Raw genomic sequence first — 18839 nt, forward strand, 5'->3', positions numbered from 1 at the left:
AGTCCTTCACATATACGTTGCAGAGCACCGATGTGGCTAGCAATACTGATATTTTCCATGCATGTACTTGGATATTGCTTCATTTGCAGGTTTCGCCCATTGAAAGCCTACGTTTGCTGTGTCTGCTGTCTCTCACAGAGAATGGTAGGCCTTGTCTCTTGTCACTAATCACACACTCAGTTTATTCTACTGACTGACTGCCTTATTTTTTTATTTTTTAAGGTTTAATAACAAAAGATTACAGATCTCTGAAGACTCAATACCTACAGGTCTGTGTGGTTCTCTGTATATAATAAAATAGTTCTTTAGGAAATGTGTCCTCCTTGGTTATATATCTAATACGATGCTTATTACAGAAAGTCAGATTTGTGTGAAATGATCTGGAAAAACGTATAATTCAGATACACAGTAAAAGTGATCAGGCATCAAGTCCCCCCAACCCACACCATACACAAGCATGCTTGCTTCAGCTGAGTGTGCATACATTCCTAACTACCTGCCTACCCATTGCCAGTTCACAGTAGTCACGGACCACTCTTGCAGGCAATTCTGCTGCTCATGTCAACAGAGTATCTCTTCCAGGCTGGTCTGCTGATGGGGCATAACTCACACCATCATGCTAATTGACAGCTGGCTCCCTGCAATTAGGCAGCGGGGAGCCAGCTGTCAATCAGCATGACATTGGCAGTCATTCCCCATCAAGTGAGCAGAGCGGAAGACAAGCTGCTTCTCTGTTTGTCGACATGACGTCAGTGGAGATCATAGGTTTGCCGGCAGGAGCGCTCTGTGCCGACAGAGATATGCGCTTTGCAGAACAGGCGGGTAGTCAGCTATTGTAGTTCTTAGTCCCATAGTAAAAAAAAAAAAATGACCCCGGACAATTCCCTTAATTCCTGTGAAGCTCCTAAAGGGTGTACAAACTTTCCTATAGTGGTTTTAAATACTTTGAGAGGTGCAGTTTTTAAAATGGTATCACTTTTGGGGGTTTACGGTGGCATGTCAAAGTTTGAGCTCCTCTGATCAAAATCACGGTTAGTGTGAACAGTTAAGCAAGTTGAAGATGTAATGACCTCTAAAATGCCTAAAGTTAAAGATGACACATTTCCTTTGTATTTTAGGCAAAAAATATATATGCATGTCCTTTTTTATGTTTTAAAAATTACAAAAAGGAAAAGGGGCCAATGCAAAAGTTTGGGCACTCTGCATGGTTAGTACCTTGTAGCATCTCCTTTTGCAAGTATCTTAGCTTGTAAACGTTTTTGTAGCCACCTAAGAGTCTTTCAATTCTTGTTAGAGGGATTTTCATCCATTTCCTTTGAAAATTCTTCCAGTTGAGTCGTCTTGCATGCACTGCTATTTTGAGGTCTAGCCACAGATTTTCAATGATGTTCAGACCAGGGGACTGTGAGGGCCATTGCAAAACCTTCAGCTTGTTTCTTTTGAGGTAGTCTATTGTGGATTTTGCCATGTGTTTAAGACCATTGTCCATTTGTAGAACCCATCCTCTTTTCAAAACCAGTTTTTTTTACAGATGGTGTTATATTTGTATGAAGAATTTGGTGAAATTTCGTTGAATCCATTCTTCCCTCTACCTGTGAAATGTTCCTCGTGCCATTGGCTGCAACACAACCCCAAAGCACGTCATTTCTTAATCATATTTCGAACTGAGGAAAGGCCAACTTGAAAAGCTCTGCTATCTTCTTATAGCCTTCTCCTGCTTTGCAGGCCTCCGGCATTTCCATTTTCATAGTGCTTGGTAGCTGCTTAGAAGAACCTATGGCTGCTGTTTTTTGGCACAAGGTTAGAGGAGGCTGGGTTTTTATAAAGCTGGTAAATTTGCATCACGTGGCCTTTCCTAACAATAATAATGAACATGCCTATTTTCCTTTTTGTAATTTTTAAAATGTAAAAAATGCCTTTTTTGCCTAAAATACAAAGGAAATGTGTCATCTTTAACTTTAGGCATTTTAGAGATCAGATCTCCAGAGATCTTTTATTTTCAACTTGCTTAACTGTTCAGAATAACAGTAATAACAGAGAGCTGTAATTTTATGTCTTCATTGAACTCAGTTGACCCTTTAAAATGGTTTCAACAACTAAAGAAGCTTTAAATACAATACTAATGACATTAATATTAGGAAATGCAAAATTCACACAATTACTGCTCAGACTGACTAATGTCTTACATTCTTTCTGAAACCAGATTATCTCCGGGTGCATTGATTTGCCGTGGTCTGGTCAGTTGTATTAAGTTATTGTAACTGGTTCAGTATTGATATGTTTTTCCAGAACTTTATTCACGTCTCGAGTTGAACTCTGCATCTTCTTGTTTCTGTAGAGTTATGGCCCTGAGCATCTGCTGACATTTTCCAATCTAAAGCGTGTCGGGCTGCTGACTGAACAAGCTCCGGGAGAGACACTGACTGTGGTGGAGAGCAGAGTGAGCAAACTGGTCACCGACAAAGCTGTAGGTGAGGTTGGCGTTTTTCTGGTTCCAACCATCTTGTTCCATTTGCATCAAAGGTCTTTGTTCTTTTAATGTTATTCAGTCCATCCCACAAAGAACTGGTAACACAGTTCAACCTAACTAAAATGATTGTAGAGATGGCAATTGTCATACTCACGCCCTGAGTGGTGGGCTTGAGCTCGGGGGGGTTTGTGGCCCCACTGTGCCACGAACCAGACTACCCTGGAAGGGGCGTGACTATGACAGCTGCCTCGGTCTTCACTGGAGCCTCTGATGGTGAGGTCAGGCTTGTGCGGCAGGCAGCTGCCAGGTGCTACTCCAGGGTGGTGTCTGGCTGTGGCTGCTGATACCACTTGGGAAACAGGAACACCAGGATTGGTGCGGGCATCAGGCAGGACTAGCAGATGAGCACGGATGAAACTCAGACGAGTAGGCTGGCACGGCTGAGACACAGAGCTGGCAGAGACACAGGACTGGCAGGCACGGCAGAGACACAGGGCTGGCTGGCAGGCACGGCAGAGACACAGGGCTGGCAGACAGGGCTGGCAGGCACGGCAGAGACACAGGGCTGGCAGGCACGGCAGAGACACAGGGCTGGCAGGCACGGCAGAGACACAGGGCTGGCAGGCACGGCAGAGACACAGGGCTGGCAGGCACGGCAGAGACACAGGGCTGGCAGGCACGGCAGAGACACAGGGCTGGCAGGCACGGCAGAGACACAGGGCTGGCAGGCACGGCAGAGACACAGGGCTGGCAGAACTGCAAGGCTGCGGATAGGAGCGGTAGAGCAGCAAGAGATAGTGCAGCAACAGAAGCTAAGCAGAGCGGAACCGCAAGGAATGCGGAGAGGAGCTGCAGCAAGAGATTACTGCAGCAACAGGAGCGGAGCAGAGTAGAACGGAGCAGAGCCGCAGGAGTGCGGAGCAGAGGTAAGAATCCACAGACAAGGAGACAGAGATAGAACAAAGTTCAGACAAGGTAATGGAACAAAGACACAGGGACCAGGATATTCAGCCTCCTGGAGGGCAGACAAACAAGATACAAGGCAAAGCAAGGAGAACAGCCTTCAGAGAAGGCAAGACACAAAGCAAGGCCTGGCAGCTCAGAAGCAAAACACAAACTGAGTAAACACATTGCACAGGCCCAGTCCACTGGGTGGAGCTGCACTAAATACTGGAGGCCTCTTGGTAATTGGTCAGGAACAGACAGGTGCACCTGATTCCTATAAGAACCAGAGAGTTCAGGCGCCGCCCCCCTATGCACACAGCCAGGAAGCATGCAGAGAGCAGAGGCACAGAATATAGAGCTGGCAAGAAATAGAAACCACAACATGACCTGGAGCAGTGGGTAAGATAGTGTGAGAGATGAGAGGCCATGCCTTGATGCCAGCAGAGTTGTTACAGCAATAGTGGCGGATGCATGAGGCATCCACTTGGTATAAAGCTGCCATGTACACTGCTCAAAAAAATAAAGGGAACACTAAAATCCCACATCCTATATATCACTGAATGAAATATTCCAGTTGTAAATCTTTATTCATTACATAGTGGAATGTGATGAGAACAATAAAACCTAAAAATTATCAACGTAAATCACAACTAATATCCCACGGAGGTCTGGAGTTGGAATGATGCTCAAAATCAAAGTGGAAAATGAAATTACAGGCTGATCCAACTTCAGAGGAAATGCCTCAAAACAAGGAAAGGATGCTCAGTAGTGTGTGTGGCCTCCACATGCCTGTATGACCTCCCTACAATGCCTGGGCATGCTCCTGATGAGGCGGTGGATGGTCTCCTGAGGGATCTCCTCCCAGACCTGGACTAAAGCATCCGCCAACTCCTGGACAATCTGTGGTGCAACTTGTCGTTGGTGGATGGTGCGAGACATGATGTCCCAGATGTGTCCAATCTAATTCAGGTCTGGGAATAAGTGGGCCAGTCCATAGCTTCAATGCCTTCATCTTGCATGAACTGCTGACACACTCCAGCCACATGAGGTCTGGCATTGTCCTGCATTAGAAGGAACCCAGGGCCAACCGCACCAGCATGTGGTCTCGCAAGGGGTCTGAGGATCTCACCTCGGTTACCTAATGGCAGTCAGGCTACCTCTGGCGAGCACATGGAGGGCTGCGCTGCCCTCCAAATACATGCCACCCCACACTATTACTGACCCACTGCCAAACCGGATGTTGCAGGCCGCAGATCGCTCTCCACGGCGTCTCCAGACTGTCACGTGCTCGGTGTGAACCTGCTTTTATTTGTTAAGAGAACAGGGCGCCAGTGGCGAATTTGCCAATCCTGGTGTTCTGTGGCAAATGCCAAGCGTCCTACACGGTGTTGGGCTGTGAGCACAACCCCCATCTGTGGACGTCGGGCACTCAGACCATCCTCATGGAGTTGGTTTCTAACCGTTTGTGCAGACACATGCACATTTGTGGCCTGCTGAAGTTCATTTTTCAGGGCTTTGGCAGTGCTCTATTTCTTCCTCCTTGCACAAAGGCTGAGGTAGCGGTCCTGCTGCTGGGTTGTTGCCCTTCTATGGCCCCCTCCACGTCTCCTGGTGTACTGTCCTGTCTCCTGGTAGCGCCTCCATCCTCTGGACACTACGCTGACAGACACCGCAAAGCTTCTTGCCTCAGCTCGCATTGATGTGCCATCTTGGATGAGCTGCACTACCTGAGCCACTTGTGTGGGTTGTAGAGTCCATCTCATGCTACCACAAGTGTGAAAGCACAACTGACATTCAAAAGTGACCAAAACATCAGCCAGAAAGCATTGGTACTGAGATGTGGTCTGTGGTCCCCACCTGCTGAACCACTCCATTATTGAGTGTGTCTTGATAATTGCCAATAATTTCCATCTGTTGTCTGTTCCATTTGCACAACAGCATGTGAAATTGATTGCCAAACATTGTTGCTTCCTAAGTGGACAGTTTGATTTCACAGAAGTTTGATTTACTTGGAGTTATATTCTGTTGTGTAAGTGTTCCCTTTATTTTTTTGAGCTGTGTACATTACAACGTTATCAGTACCTTCAAAGATCAGCGGTGACAGCAACTGGAATTTTTCTTATTTAAACTTTTATCTTTTACTGTATGGTTTTCAGGAAAGCTTACTGATGCTTTTTCATCTTTGGCAAAAAAGAGTCATTTCAGAGGGATCAGCAAAAGGCTTGGACTAGTAAGTAATCTGTTGTACCAGTATATTATATTATTAGTCTTTCCTGCTTTAAAGGGGTTGTCCAGTCTTCTGGTGAAAGACACTCTCTCTGCCTGCAGACTTTTGACTCCTTGCAGTGTGTGCTACGCATGCCGTCGCAATTTTTCAGTGTTGCCGACAAGACTGGTTGGTCATGTGACTGCAGGTATGTTATTTCCGGTCATATTCCAACTAGACATGCTCAGCCTCGCTCATATCACTTGTGCTGAATGAGGCCAAGCGAGTCTACTCAGCACGTGGCCACGTGTATGCAAATCACATACTTGCGTCATGTAACCGCCCGGTCTACCAGACAATCCTGACAGTGTTGTGTGCACGCTGTAAGGATTGAGAAATCTGTAGTCACATACAGTCACCTGACAACCCCTTTAAGACACAAGTTATAGTTGTGTTAAGGTATCTATGCAAAGAATAAACTTGGCCGATCCTGCCAATGATCTTATGTGTACAGAGGCCTCGCAACATTCCGTCCTGAAAAAATGATGAAGAAAATAAGGATTGGACATGTTGTATTTCAACATGCTTGATCTTTATGATGCCTAGTACCTAGTAGCAGCTTACTCCTCTCGCTCAGCATTAGCTGGGTAACTTACGCTTGAAGAGGGAGACAAAAACCCTGAAATGTCTAGCGTTATCAAAGATTTATTTCATGTTTTGCTTATATAGTGCCATCATATTCCACAGCACTTTACAGACATTATCATCGCTGACCCCATTGGGGCTCACACTCTAATTTCCCTATCAGTATGTCTTTGGAGTGTGGGAGGAAACTGGAGAACCCGGAGGAAACCCACCCAAACACTGGGAGAACATACAACTCCTTGCAGATGTTGTCCTTGGTGGGATTAGAAGGTGGGATCACTAGCTTTGCAGCTCTCCGGTCCTAGATTCAAATCCCACCAAGGACATGGGCAAGGCGTTTGTGTTTGTGCAAAGAATTGTCACTATTGTCACAAGCATATAGTATCCATCATGGAAGGGCAGAACGCGCTATAGTAAGTTGTGATGTTCAGCTTTCTGAAAAAAACACAATTCAATCATCACAAAAAGAACCCAGAAGTGGCATTCATGTTAAATTCCTCTATTTCTTGACAATCGGCATACAATAGTAGCAAGTATACCCTTTTGCATTTGCAATGTGTTCTCTAGCCTCAAACCCAGGAAGGATGCCATTCTGCTACTTTATATGAGTCTGATATGCGCTCTGGTGACAATACAGTGCAGTATAGAAGAGAACAATCTGTACAATAGGACCGCAGCTTCAAGAGGACTACCTACATAACCTAGTAATGGCAGGAAAGAGAAACGCTCATTTGTAGGCAGTATATGGCACTAAAGGCAATAAATAAATGAAGGTTCTCAGATAAATAAGGTGACGTACATTGTTTTACCTTCTCTTTCCAATATAGCCCTTTGGCATTGGTTGTTATGCTGGCAATTAAAAATAATTTGCATAGAATTTAGAAGGAGGAAGTTGCATTGCAAAAATCCATTCTCGCCTTTAGGCCGCATTCACACATCTATGTCTCACAGTCCATGGTGCATGGACCAGCCGTGGATCTCCCGACCTGAACGCAACAGCCTTAGGCATATAGTATATGAGGCTGTCAGGCTGGGGTCAGCAGACCCCTGACCAGTCTGTGCATGCATGGCGGTCAGCACGTGGACTGTGACACGTGTGTGTGTGTGTGAATCGGGTCTTAATTGTAGTGGCAATATGAAAGATGCCTTGTTTCAACAAACCTGTAATAATGGATAGAGATAATTTATGCAAATGGAAATTACCGGTGTGACCACAACAACTATTGCAGTTTATTATTGTGAAGGAAAAGGTGCTGGAAGTGGACCTAGTTACACAATCCATCACTGTAAATTGCACGTTTTGTCCTGTATACAGCCTTCTGCTCCTCTGGATTCTTTTAAATTGGTTAAACAATACGTCCAGTATATGCCACTTCTTCATTCATATTGTAATGATTGAGATGTCAAAAAGCGGCTGTTTCCTGGATATGAAGGGTGTGAGGGGAATAGGGTTTTTTATCTCACGATTATAGTGTTCAATATTTTACTTCTGTCTCATCCAAGTAATCCTTACTTAAAAAAAAAAATGTCAAAACAACTGTAGATCATACACTGTGTCAGAGGTCCCCAACCTTTCTTACTTTGAAAGCTGCATTTAACTCTGAGAGATGGTTACAAGCCACATTCTGGCCTTCCCCCTCAGAATAGTGAATTCCTGCCCCCGTCCTCAAAGTTCCAACACCCAAAGCCCCCATTAGCGGTATAATGTCAGCCCAAACTTTCCCTCACTTGGGCAGTATATCTACATGCAGGCATGCAGAGGTTCCCACCCTACCCCGATTCGGTACGCTCCCATCAAGCACTCCCACATCCAGCATCAAGCACCTTCTCCAACTGGCAGTGTCATCTTAAATTAAATATAGCAATCTGAAGAGATCTTAAAAGGCCCAAAAGGCCACTATAGGCAGGTCCAGATCTGCTCTTCTGGTGGGACTACTCACAAAAGTCAGTAGACCTGCACCTTTATAGCTGTTTGCTAATAATGGTGCTAAGGCGCAGACAGCCTTGAGCCACACATCCTAGACCCTAGAGGCACATGTGGCTCCCAAGCCATGGTTGGGGACCCCTGCCCTATGGTGTGCCAGGATGAAGTCAGTGAGTGCCTCCCTTAAAGATATAGGGGCTGAGTCATCAAGACTGATGTGGCGCAAGCTCGCTCTACACCAGTCTTGACAGAGTACACAGCCCCAAATTCACGAAGAGGCGCACACCACAAAATGAATTCAGCACCTGTAGCAAGTGACGTGCACTTCAGAGCTCTACATTTCTTGCATAGAAAACGCCGGTAGATTTGGTGAATACGAGGGGGAAGGCGTAGTCACTCCGTCACCCCTTCCCCAACTCTGTCCATTTCAGTGAGGTTGATCCAAAGTTGCACGAAAACACCAAAAGTCACAACATTATTGCACAACTTGGCATTGTGCAAAAATGCTGCAAGTTTTCAAAGCTTTATCGCCATATTTGAGGTGTAAAAGCATTGATGAATCGGCCCATGGTATATAAATATATTCTGAGTGATTACTATAATGGAGTGAATCTGTGCATTATGGCAATAATTATTCAGAAGGATACAGTGTATTTTCCTAATTATTTTATGTTTACTCAAGGAATGTACTGTATATGCACGCAGTTTTCTTCTCTGAGCATTACATTTTTTTGCCAGATTCCTCGTGTAGATGGAGACTATGACTTGAAGACCCCAAAAGACATGGCCTATGTTTTCAGTGGGGCTTATACGCCACTAAGTTGCAAATTAATAGAACATGTAAGTCAGTCATTCATTCTTTTATTTGCCTATCTGTGTGTATATATGTATGTGTGTATATATAGTTGTTTGAAAAATTGTTTGCCCCTTCCTAATCTTCTATTCTTTTGCTTGTCTGTCACTGTTAAATGTTTCAGATCACAAAACAAATTAAAATATTAGACAAAGATAACACAAGTAAACAGAAAATGCAGTTTTTAAATGGAAAGTCTTTATTATTAAGGGAAAAAGAAATCCAAACCTACAGGGTATGTGAAAAAGTGATTGCCCCCACTCTACCCTAAAACATAAATTAACAGTGGCTTATCACATCTTTGGGAAGCTGAGTTCAATTTCCCTATTCACACCCAGTCCTGATTACTGCCACAGCTGTTCTCAATCAAGAAATCACTTAAAAAGGACCTGCCTAACAAAGTGAAGTAGATCAAAAGATCATCAAAATCTAGACATCATGACGCGATTCAAAGAAATTCTGGAACAAATAAGAAACAAAGTAATTGAAATCCATCAGTCTGGAAAAGGTTATAAAACCATTTCTAAAGCTTTGGGACTCCAGCAAACCACAGTGAGAGCCATTGTCCACAAATGACGAAAACATGGAACAGTGGTGAACCTTCCCAGGAGTGGCCAACCAAAATTACTCCAAGAGGACAGCAACAGCTCATCCAAGAGGTCACAAAATACCCCACAGCAACATCCAAAGAACTGCAGGCCTCACTTGCTTCAGTTAAGGTCAGTGTTCATGACTCCACCATAAGAAAGAGACTGGACAAAAATGGCCTGCATAGCAGAGTTCCAAGATGAAAACCACTGCAATGAGAACATAAAGGCTTGTCTCAGTTTGCCAGAAAACATCTTGATGATTCCCACGACTTTTGGGAGAATACTCTGGACTGACAAGACAAAAGTTGAACTTTTTTGGAAGGTGTATGTCCCATTACATCTGGTGTAGAAGTAACACATCATTTCAGAAAAGGAACATGGAAGACTTGCTGTGATAAATGGAACCATGAATTCTGCCGTCTACCAGAAAATCCTGAAGGAGAATGACTAGCCATCTGTTTGTGACCTCAAGCTGAAGCGCATTTGGGTTATGCAGCAGGACAATGATCGAAAACACACCATCAAGTCCACACCTTAATGGCTTAAGAATAACAAAATTTAAGACTTTAGAGTGGCCTAGTCAAAGTACTATATATCAGAGAAAAAACTCCGGCACACTAGAAGTCCCAAAGAATACTTAGTTTATTTTTTATTTTTTAACAATGTATGACACATAATAGGATTTCCCAAAAAAAGAGAAGAGTCCTTTTGTACACGTTGCTTGGACATATATAATTTCTTTCTCAACGTTTCGGCTTAAAAGCCTTTTTCAAGAGATGTCCTTCTGAAATATACATAAGAATAGGTATAACACAATATAACAAAAAACAAAGGAAGAAAAAGAAACTAGAGAGAACATTACATCATGTACTCTCTATACATTGTGTCTGTAATTTCCTTCTGTAAAAAGTCAATGGTCAATACTATTAAGTCCATAGAACATTTGTTTAAAATTGCTTCAAATTTACCACAGTATTCTGTGTTGTCCGCGAACAGGGTAGGTCTCAGAGGAACCCTAAGACCCCTAGATATACGTTGGACTCGATGATATTCTGCCAAAATTATACTATGAAGGTCCAAAACTGTATGGCGTTTCAGGTCTTTTTCAAAATCCCTGGTCCGCAACTCCTCCGAGGGAGTATGAAGGAAAGTCCCAGATGTGGTAATTTGAGAAATTAGAAGAAGAGGCTTCTAATATTATTTCTCAAATTACCACAGCTGGGACTTTCCTTCATACTCCCTCGGAGGAGTTGCGGACCAGGGATTTTGAAAAAGACCTGAAACGCCATACAGCTTTGGACCTTCATAGTATAACTTTGGCAGAATATCATCGAGTCCAACGTATACCTAGGGGTCTTAGGGTTCCTCTGAGACCCACCCTGTTCCAGGACAACTCAGAATACTGTGGTAAATTTGAAGCAATTTTAAACAAATGTTCTATGGACTTAATAGTATTGACCATTGACTTTTTACAGAAGGAAATTACAGACACAATGTATAGGGAGTACATGATGTAATGTTCTCTCTAGTTTCTTTTTCTTCCTTTGTTTTTTGTTATATTGTGTTATACCTATTCTTATGTATATTTCAGAAGGACATCTCTTGAAAAAGGCTTTTAAGCCGAAACGTTGAGAAAGAAATTATATATGTCCAAGCAAAGTGTACAAAAGGACTCTTCTCTTTTTTTGGGAAATCCTATTATGTGTCATACATTGTTAAAAAATAAAAAATAAACTCTAAGTATTCTTTGGGACTTATAGTGTGCCGGAGTTTTTTCTCTGATATATATTATTGTTTTCTCCTGAGCACCTCCTATTGAAAAAGTGAGCACCTTCTTCATCGTGATATTTTTAGTCAAAGTACTGACATAAATCCGAATGAGATGCTGTGGCATTACCTTTAAAAAGGCGATTCATGCTCAGAAACCCTCACAAGAATATTCACAGATGAGTGGGCCAAAATTCCTTCGGAGCATTGTAAAAGATTGTCAGTTATCGCAAATGCTTGATTGCAGATGTTACTGCTAAGGGCGACCCGAGCAGTTATTAGGTTTAGAGTGCAATCACTTTTTCACACAGGGCCCTGTAGGACTGGATTTCTTTTTCCTTTAATAAAAAAGACCATCATATAGAAACTGCATTTTGTGTTAACTTTTGTTGTCTTTGTCTAATATTTCAATTTGTTTGGTGATCTGAAACATTTAGTTGTGACAGACATGCAAAAGAATAGGAAATCAGGAAGGGGCAAACCCTTTTTAATACCACTATATACATCTAATGTGGGTGAAAGTATTTAACACATTATCAATTTTCTTATATATATTTCTAAAGGTGCTGCTGACATGAAATTCACACTAAAGGTTGTCGGAAACAATTATTATTTATCATTATAGCGCCATTTATTCCATGGCGCTTTACATGTGAGGAGGGGTACACATAATAAAAACAAGTACAATAATCTTAAACAATACAGGTCACAACTGGTACAGGAGGAGAGAGGACCCTGCCCGCGAGGGCTCAGAATCTACAAGGGATGGGTGAGGAGACAGTAGGTTAGGGTAGAGCTCGTCGTGCAGTGGTTTGGTCGATCGGTGGTTACAGCAGGTTGTAGGCTTGTCGGAAGAGGTAGGTCTTCAGGTTCTTTTTGAAGGTTTCAATGGTAGGCGAGAGTCTGATATGTTGTTGTAGAGAGTTCCAGAGTGAGTAGGGGTGATGCTCGAGAGAAATCTTGTATGCGGTTGTGGGAAGAGGAGATAAGAGGGGAGTAGAGAAGGAGATCTTGTGAGGATCGGAGGTTGCGTGCAAGTAAGTACTGGGAGACGAGGTCACAGATGTATGGAGGAGACAGGTTGTGGATGGCTTTGAATGTCATGGTTAGGGTTTTGTACTGGAGTCTCTGGGTAATGGGGAGCCAGTGAAGGGATTGACAGAGGGGAGAGGCTGGGGAATAGCGGGGGGACAGGTGGATTAATCGGGCAGCATAGTTCAGAATAGATTGGAGGGGTGCTAGAGTGTTAGAGGGGGGAGGCCACAGAGCAGGAGGATGCAGTAGTCGAGGCAGGAGATGATGAGGGCATGGACTAGGGTTTTTGCAGATTCTTGGTTTAGGAATGTACGGATCTGTGAAATATTTTTGAGTTGAAGGCGGCAGGAAAGGGCTTGGATATGTGGTTTGAAGGAGAGATCAGTGTCAAGGATTACCCCGAGACAGCGAGCTTGTGGGAGTGGGGAGAGTGGGCAGCCGTTTACTGTATTGTATAGGTTTGTTGGGGGGGTCGCGTGAGATGGGGGAAAGATGATGAATTCTGTTTTGTTCATGTTAAGTTTTCGAAATCTAGTGGAGAAGTAGGATGAAATAGCGGACAGACATTGAGGGATTCTGGTTAGTAGGGTGGTGATATCTGGTCCAGACAGAAATGTAGATCTGCGTGTCGTCAGCAGTAATCAGAAATAGTAGTAAAGGTATTGCCTGCACTCTGTCATATGGCGAGGTGCTGGTGTAAGGTGCCAAATGATCCTTAGTCCATTCAATGAAAATTCACAACACACTCTGTATTTTTGTGGTGATGCCAAAAAATAATATTTATAAAAGCAGGCATTGCTGACAGAGGTGTCCACATTCACCCAGGAATTCAGACATCAGCCTTAGGATGGTTTCACATTCTGTACGCAAGCCATGCGAATGTATGCGGTTGCCTCCGCATGCGTCGTTTTGACAGTGCACCGAACGCAGTGAAAAATATCAGCTGGTTCAACGGATGGCCTGTAAAAAGGTATCTCATTACTAAGGTGCCACACAAGAAACCTCTTATTATGGGTAGAATCCGTGAACTGTCTCAAGACCTTTGCAACCTTATTGTTGCAAAACATACTAATGGCATTCGTTACACAAGAATTTCTAAACTACTGAAGGTTCTAGTGAGCACTGTTGGGGTCATCATCAGGAAGTAGAAAGAATGTAATTTTATTATAAACCGGCCATGTCCTGCTGCTTCCCGCAAAATTTCAGATAGAGGAGTGAAAAAAATTATTAGAAGAGTTGTCCAAGATCCAAGAACTATCTTTGGAGAGCTACAGAAAGACCTGGAAACAGCAGGTGCAATTGTTTCAAAGAAAACTATAAGTAATGCACTCAACCTCCATAGCTTGTATGCACTCTTACCACGCAAGACTCCTATTGCTGAACAAAAAGCTTGTTCATGTGCGTTTAAAGTTTGCTCAACAACATTTAGACAAACTTGTGAAATACTGGGAGAATATAGTCTGGTCAGATGAAACCAAAATTGAACTTGTTGGATGTCATAATACACACCATGTTTGGAGGCCAAAAGGCACTGCATATCACCCAAAAACACCATACCAACAGTGAAGTTTAGAGGTGGGAAGATCATGAGGCTGTTTTTTAGCGTAAGGCATTGGCACACTTCTTGTAATTAAGGAAAGGATGAATGGATAAATGTGCCAAGAGATTCTTGAAAAAATCTGCTGCCATCTACCAAGATAATTCTGATGAAACTAGGATGGACATTTCAGCAAGACAGTGATCCCACACAGGAAATGCTCAATTGGTTTCAGAGAAAGAAAATAAAGCTGCTAGAATGGCTCAGCCAGTCGCCTGACCTGAATCCAGTAAAAAATTTATGGAAGAAACTAAAGCTCAGAGTTCATAGACGGAGCCCACGGAACCTTCAGGATTTGAAGAATGTGGAAGAATGGGACAAAATCACACCTGAGCAATACTTGCACTAGTTTCTCCATACAGGAGGTGTCTTAAAGCTGTCATCACCAACATAGGCTTTTGTGCAAAGTGTTAATTACATTTCAGTAAGTGTGTTCGATACTTTTTCCCTGTGTCATTTTTCATTATTACACATAATTTATGGACATCTATGGTTTGATTCCTTTGCCTGTGTTGATTGGATGGGTTGTTACTGACACTTGGTGACAATTTCATGTCAATAGCACCTTTAGAAATATATTTAGTTAGAAAAGTGGTAACGTGTTCAGTACTTATTTCATCTGCTGTATGTAACCGCTTCGCTTATATTCTGTGACGCCTAAAGTGATAATATTATTAAAAATTGCGCAACTAGTACAAGCTTGACTTTACTGTTGGAAATCCCTGTGTTTTCAGAAAAGCAGTGGACTTTGTCATCCCAATGCTCATGTTGAGTAGCGTGCATCTCCGTCAGCTAGATGCAGAACCGAACAATGAGCCGCTAACAGCCGATTTTTACATAGGGTTTGCGCAGTTATTTTAGAGCATGTGAGATCCACTTTCCTAAAAGTAGAAAATCCCTTTAAGTATTCATGTTGTGCTATTATAGTATTTAAACCATACACCACATGTTTATAAGTGTATTATTTTTCAGGTTTTGATGCGTAAAAGTTGGACCGGTCTTGAAGAAGTGACACGTCTACTCAATAGCAATGAGTTTTCCGGTATTTGTTTTTCCATACCATTGTGATTTTAAAAAATACCAGCCTGGCAGAAGTTTGTGAAACTCTATAATAAATGTAATTTGCTTTTATATGCAGAACAACTGTCGGAGAGGAATTCTTTCTCGGATTCTAATAGGACCATTGTTGTGGTTTTCCTTGGTGGATGCACATTTTCTGAGATCTCGGCTTTGAGGTTTTTAGGAAAAGATATAGGTAAAATAAGAGCAATTTAAAACATTAAGGGGTTTTAAAGACTTTAGACAATTTTCTTCAGTCACAATATGTAACTGCAGGTCACCGAATCATGACCGTGTGCAGTGTGCACACTGTCACAATTCTCTTGTATTCCCAGTGTGCGTGTGCAGTGACCTTCCCACAAGGTCTTACTTTGGGAGAAGACTAAGCTTTCTTATTCGGTAAAAAAAAAGTGCCGATGCATACAGGTCCAGTTATGCCTTTTAAGGCCTCCTATCACTTTTGGGCCTCTGTGTAGTGTCCGAATGCCTGAGTGTTAGTCCTTTTTCATTCAGAATGTCTATGTAGGATCCCTCTTCTCAAATTTGGCCAGTGCTACCATCAAAGAGAGTAATTACTGCAGTAGTGGCAGCAGCTACTCTAGCGGCAGTTTCTTAGGAAACTGGACAATTAGCCGACATCTTCTTACGATGCGTGCCAAACTAGGGACAGAAGGTAATAATGGATACGTTGTTGAGGATGGGGGGGTCCTTGACTGATCTATCAGCACAGGGAAAGAGGAGACTGCACGATATGAGTAGGAAATTAATAAGTAGCAGGTTGCAGTTGAAGTGTTGGCTTGATGGCCTATGGGTTCCCTAGTCTGTAAGATCCAGTCGTAACAATGACTACTACGATCCCATAGCTACCCACTGTTTGAAGGGAACAATTGCATATCTTGCCAATTTTCTCCTTGACTTCAAAGGGAAAACATATTATTGAGAAAACTACATGCGCAAACTCAGTGTTTAGCTTTTACATGCCAACCCATTTATTGCATTTTCAGTAGGTACCACTGCTTGGAATATGTGCTACAACTGGATCATTGAAGTATTTTGTTTATATTTTCAGGTTGCAAATTTGTCTTTCTGACCACAGCAATTACAAATGGGGCACGGTTACTGGAATCAATGACCGAGACCAAGTCATGAGCCATCGGAGTCTCCTTTATTTCTTAGACCTCATCATTGGGTTAATTGTCAGACGCTGGGATTTATTTTATAAAGTACACAGAGGAACTTTATTTTAGTATAAAACATGAGGTTTCTGTCCAAATGATCATTCCTCTGGAAAGTGAATGAAGATATTTCTGAATACCTCTAGTGCTTATGGAAGAGAATATGGGGTAAGACCATTGGAGAGATGGCTGTCATGATCTCTTATGTAATGACGTAAGGAAATTCATCTGTCAGGTTCTTACAGAAAGGATCTCCAAATTCCAATTGTCATGGAATGAAGCCGAATTCTGCCAATTGTAATTTTTGTAAATATGCCTTTGTTGAAAGGCCTTTCTTTGTTCTGTGCTGCCTAATGTTTGTTCTCACTTGCCACTTGATGACTCGGTTAATTACAGAAAATTAAGGTACACATAAACCATTGTATCTGTACCATCTGAATGTTTTAAAGAAATTTCCCTTTTCCATTTGCCAAAAAAAAATCTGATGACAACTCACAATAATAACATTGCCAATTAAAGTAAGTGGTAGCAGTAGGGCAAGCTTAGATTTTGACTCTTCTTGTTTGTTTAAATTCTTTTACTTTTTTGTATTATACCGTATATAAAAAGGAAAATTTAAATGTACAACTCCAATTCCAAAATAGTTGGGACTCTGTGTAAAATGTAAAAACAAGATTGCAATGATTTGGAAATCTCGTTGTGTTTTATTCATTGGTTTCCATTTCATTTGAAAAACAAAAATAACTCAATTAGAAACTGGCAGCAACACATCTCAAAAAACTTGGGGCAAGGCCATGTCTACCATTGTGCATCATTCCCTCATCTTTTTACAACAGTCTGAAAGCATCTGGGATTGAGGAGACCAATTGCTGGAGTTTTAGGAGAGGAATATTGCCCCATTCCGATCTGATGTGAGATTCTAGCTGGGTCCTTGTCCTGGGTCTTTTCCGGATTTTTCATTTCAGTATGTGCCAAATATTTTTTCTTGGAGAAAGGTGTGGACTGCTGGCAACCAGTTCATCACCTGAACTCCTCTTCTGTGAAGCCATGCTGTTGTGATGGATGAAGTATGTGGTTTAGCATTGCCTTCCTGAAATATGCAAGGATTTCCTGGTAATAGATTTCTGAATGGGAGCATATGTTGTTCTAAAACCTCTATATAATGATCAAGAGGTTCTAAAACCTCTCGACAATGCCACCTAAGATGAGTAAGCTGCTCTTACCATAGGCACTAATGCATCCGCCACCATCAGAGATACAGCTTTTAAACTGTGCACTGATGGTAAACGGGATGGCGTCTGTGGTTTCCATAAGGAATTTCACATTTTGATTAATTTGACCACAGAACAGTTTTCCATTTTGCCTCAGTCCATTTTAAATGAGCTATGGCCAAGAGAAGACGGCAGCGTTATTGCTTTTAAGTTTTCCTCTTTACATGATAGAGCTTTCACTTGCATTTGTGGATTGCCCGGCGCATGCAGTGATTTGCAATGTCCTTGTCCCTTGTGCAAATGAATTTCTCCAGAATCTCTGGATCTTTGGTATTATGTACTGTAAATGGTGGAATATTCTAAGACTTTATATTTTTATGTTGATGACAATTTTTTGGAAATTGTTTAACAATCGTTACACAATTCACAGACTGGTGAACCTGACCATCTTTGCTTCTGAGAGACTCTGCCTCTCTAACATGCTTTATTTATATACAGTCATGTGACTTAGTTGAATATTGACCCTCTGGATATTTTTCATTAGTATCACATACTTTTCCAGCCTTTTGTTAACCCTGTTCCACTTTTTTTTTTTTTTTTTTTTAGATTTGTTGCCAACATCAGTTACTCAATGAGTTAATGAGGTTGTCCACTACTTTAACATTGGTGACCTATCCGTAGGATAGGTCATCAATGTCTGATCGGTGGGGGTGCGTCAGCCGACCCCCTTGCCGATCAGCTGCTTTTGGATCCGTCCGGAAGTGTTCAGTTACGGAGCTGCCCTGTTAGTGGCAGCGGCCAGGTACTTCACATCTGCATCCTATTCAGATAAATAGGGGGCTGATGTGCAATACCTGGCTGCGGCCACCATCAGTAGACGGGAGCAGCTCTGTTGTCTAACTTTCACAGTCTGATCTGTGTTCTGTTGTGAATAAAATATGGTATAAGAGATTTCCTAAGCATTGCTTTTTTTCTTTACTTTTTACATAGCATTCCAACTTTTCTGACGTTCAGATTGTATTTAGAACATTGTATACTGAAGATTGCACTAATTTACCATGCAGCACTTGAGAAGACAAAGTAAATGAATAAACACTGTGTACACAATGGATCTACACATTTTATGACTTTGATATTAGGTGGTTTCTTCTCATGCCTACTTTCCACGATGTGAAGCCATGTCCAAAATCATTGACTGTCCATATTGAAAATAGAGGATTTTTGCAAAAATGGCAGTGAATAATATTTTTATATAGATACATCTTTTATTTTCTACTAGATGGAGGCCCGATGCTATCTCATCGGGTGGGTAGTGACGTGCCGATGGGGGCATGCTGCAAAGCCTGCCCCCATCGGCACGTC

General features: G+C 42.2%; 1 protein-coding gene across 1 annotated transcript in view; it reads left to right on the forward strand.

Moving 5' to 3' along the window:
• Positions 1-18588, forward strand: part of VPS33B (VPS33B late endosome and lysosome associated) — a 112100-nt gene extending 93512 nt beyond the window's left edge. Inside the window, exons 17-24 of the mRNA XM_077263547.1 lie at positions 90-144; positions 223-269; positions 2339-2471; positions 5572-5645; positions 8929-9030; positions 15005-15074; positions 15171-15287; positions 16161-18588. Of these exons, the coding sequence (XP_077119662.1) occupies positions 90-144; positions 223-269; positions 2339-2471; positions 5572-5645; positions 8929-9030; positions 15005-15074; positions 15171-15287; positions 16161-16240 (678 nt within the window). The 3' untranslated portion in view covers positions 16241-18588. The remainder of the gene's footprint in view (positions 1-89; positions 145-222; positions 270-2338; positions 2472-5571; positions 5646-8928; positions 9031-15004; positions 15075-15170; positions 15288-16160) is intronic.
• The last annotated feature ends 251 nt before the right edge of the window (positions 18589-18839 follow it).

The sequence above is a fragment of the Ranitomeya variabilis genome, chromosome 5 (genome assembly GCF_051348905.1).
Source record: "Ranitomeya variabilis isolate aRanVar5 chromosome 5, aRanVar5.hap1, whole genome shotgun sequence".
Taxonomy (NCBI): Eukaryota; Metazoa; Chordata; class Amphibia; order Anura; family Dendrobatidae; genus Ranitomeya; species Ranitomeya variabilis.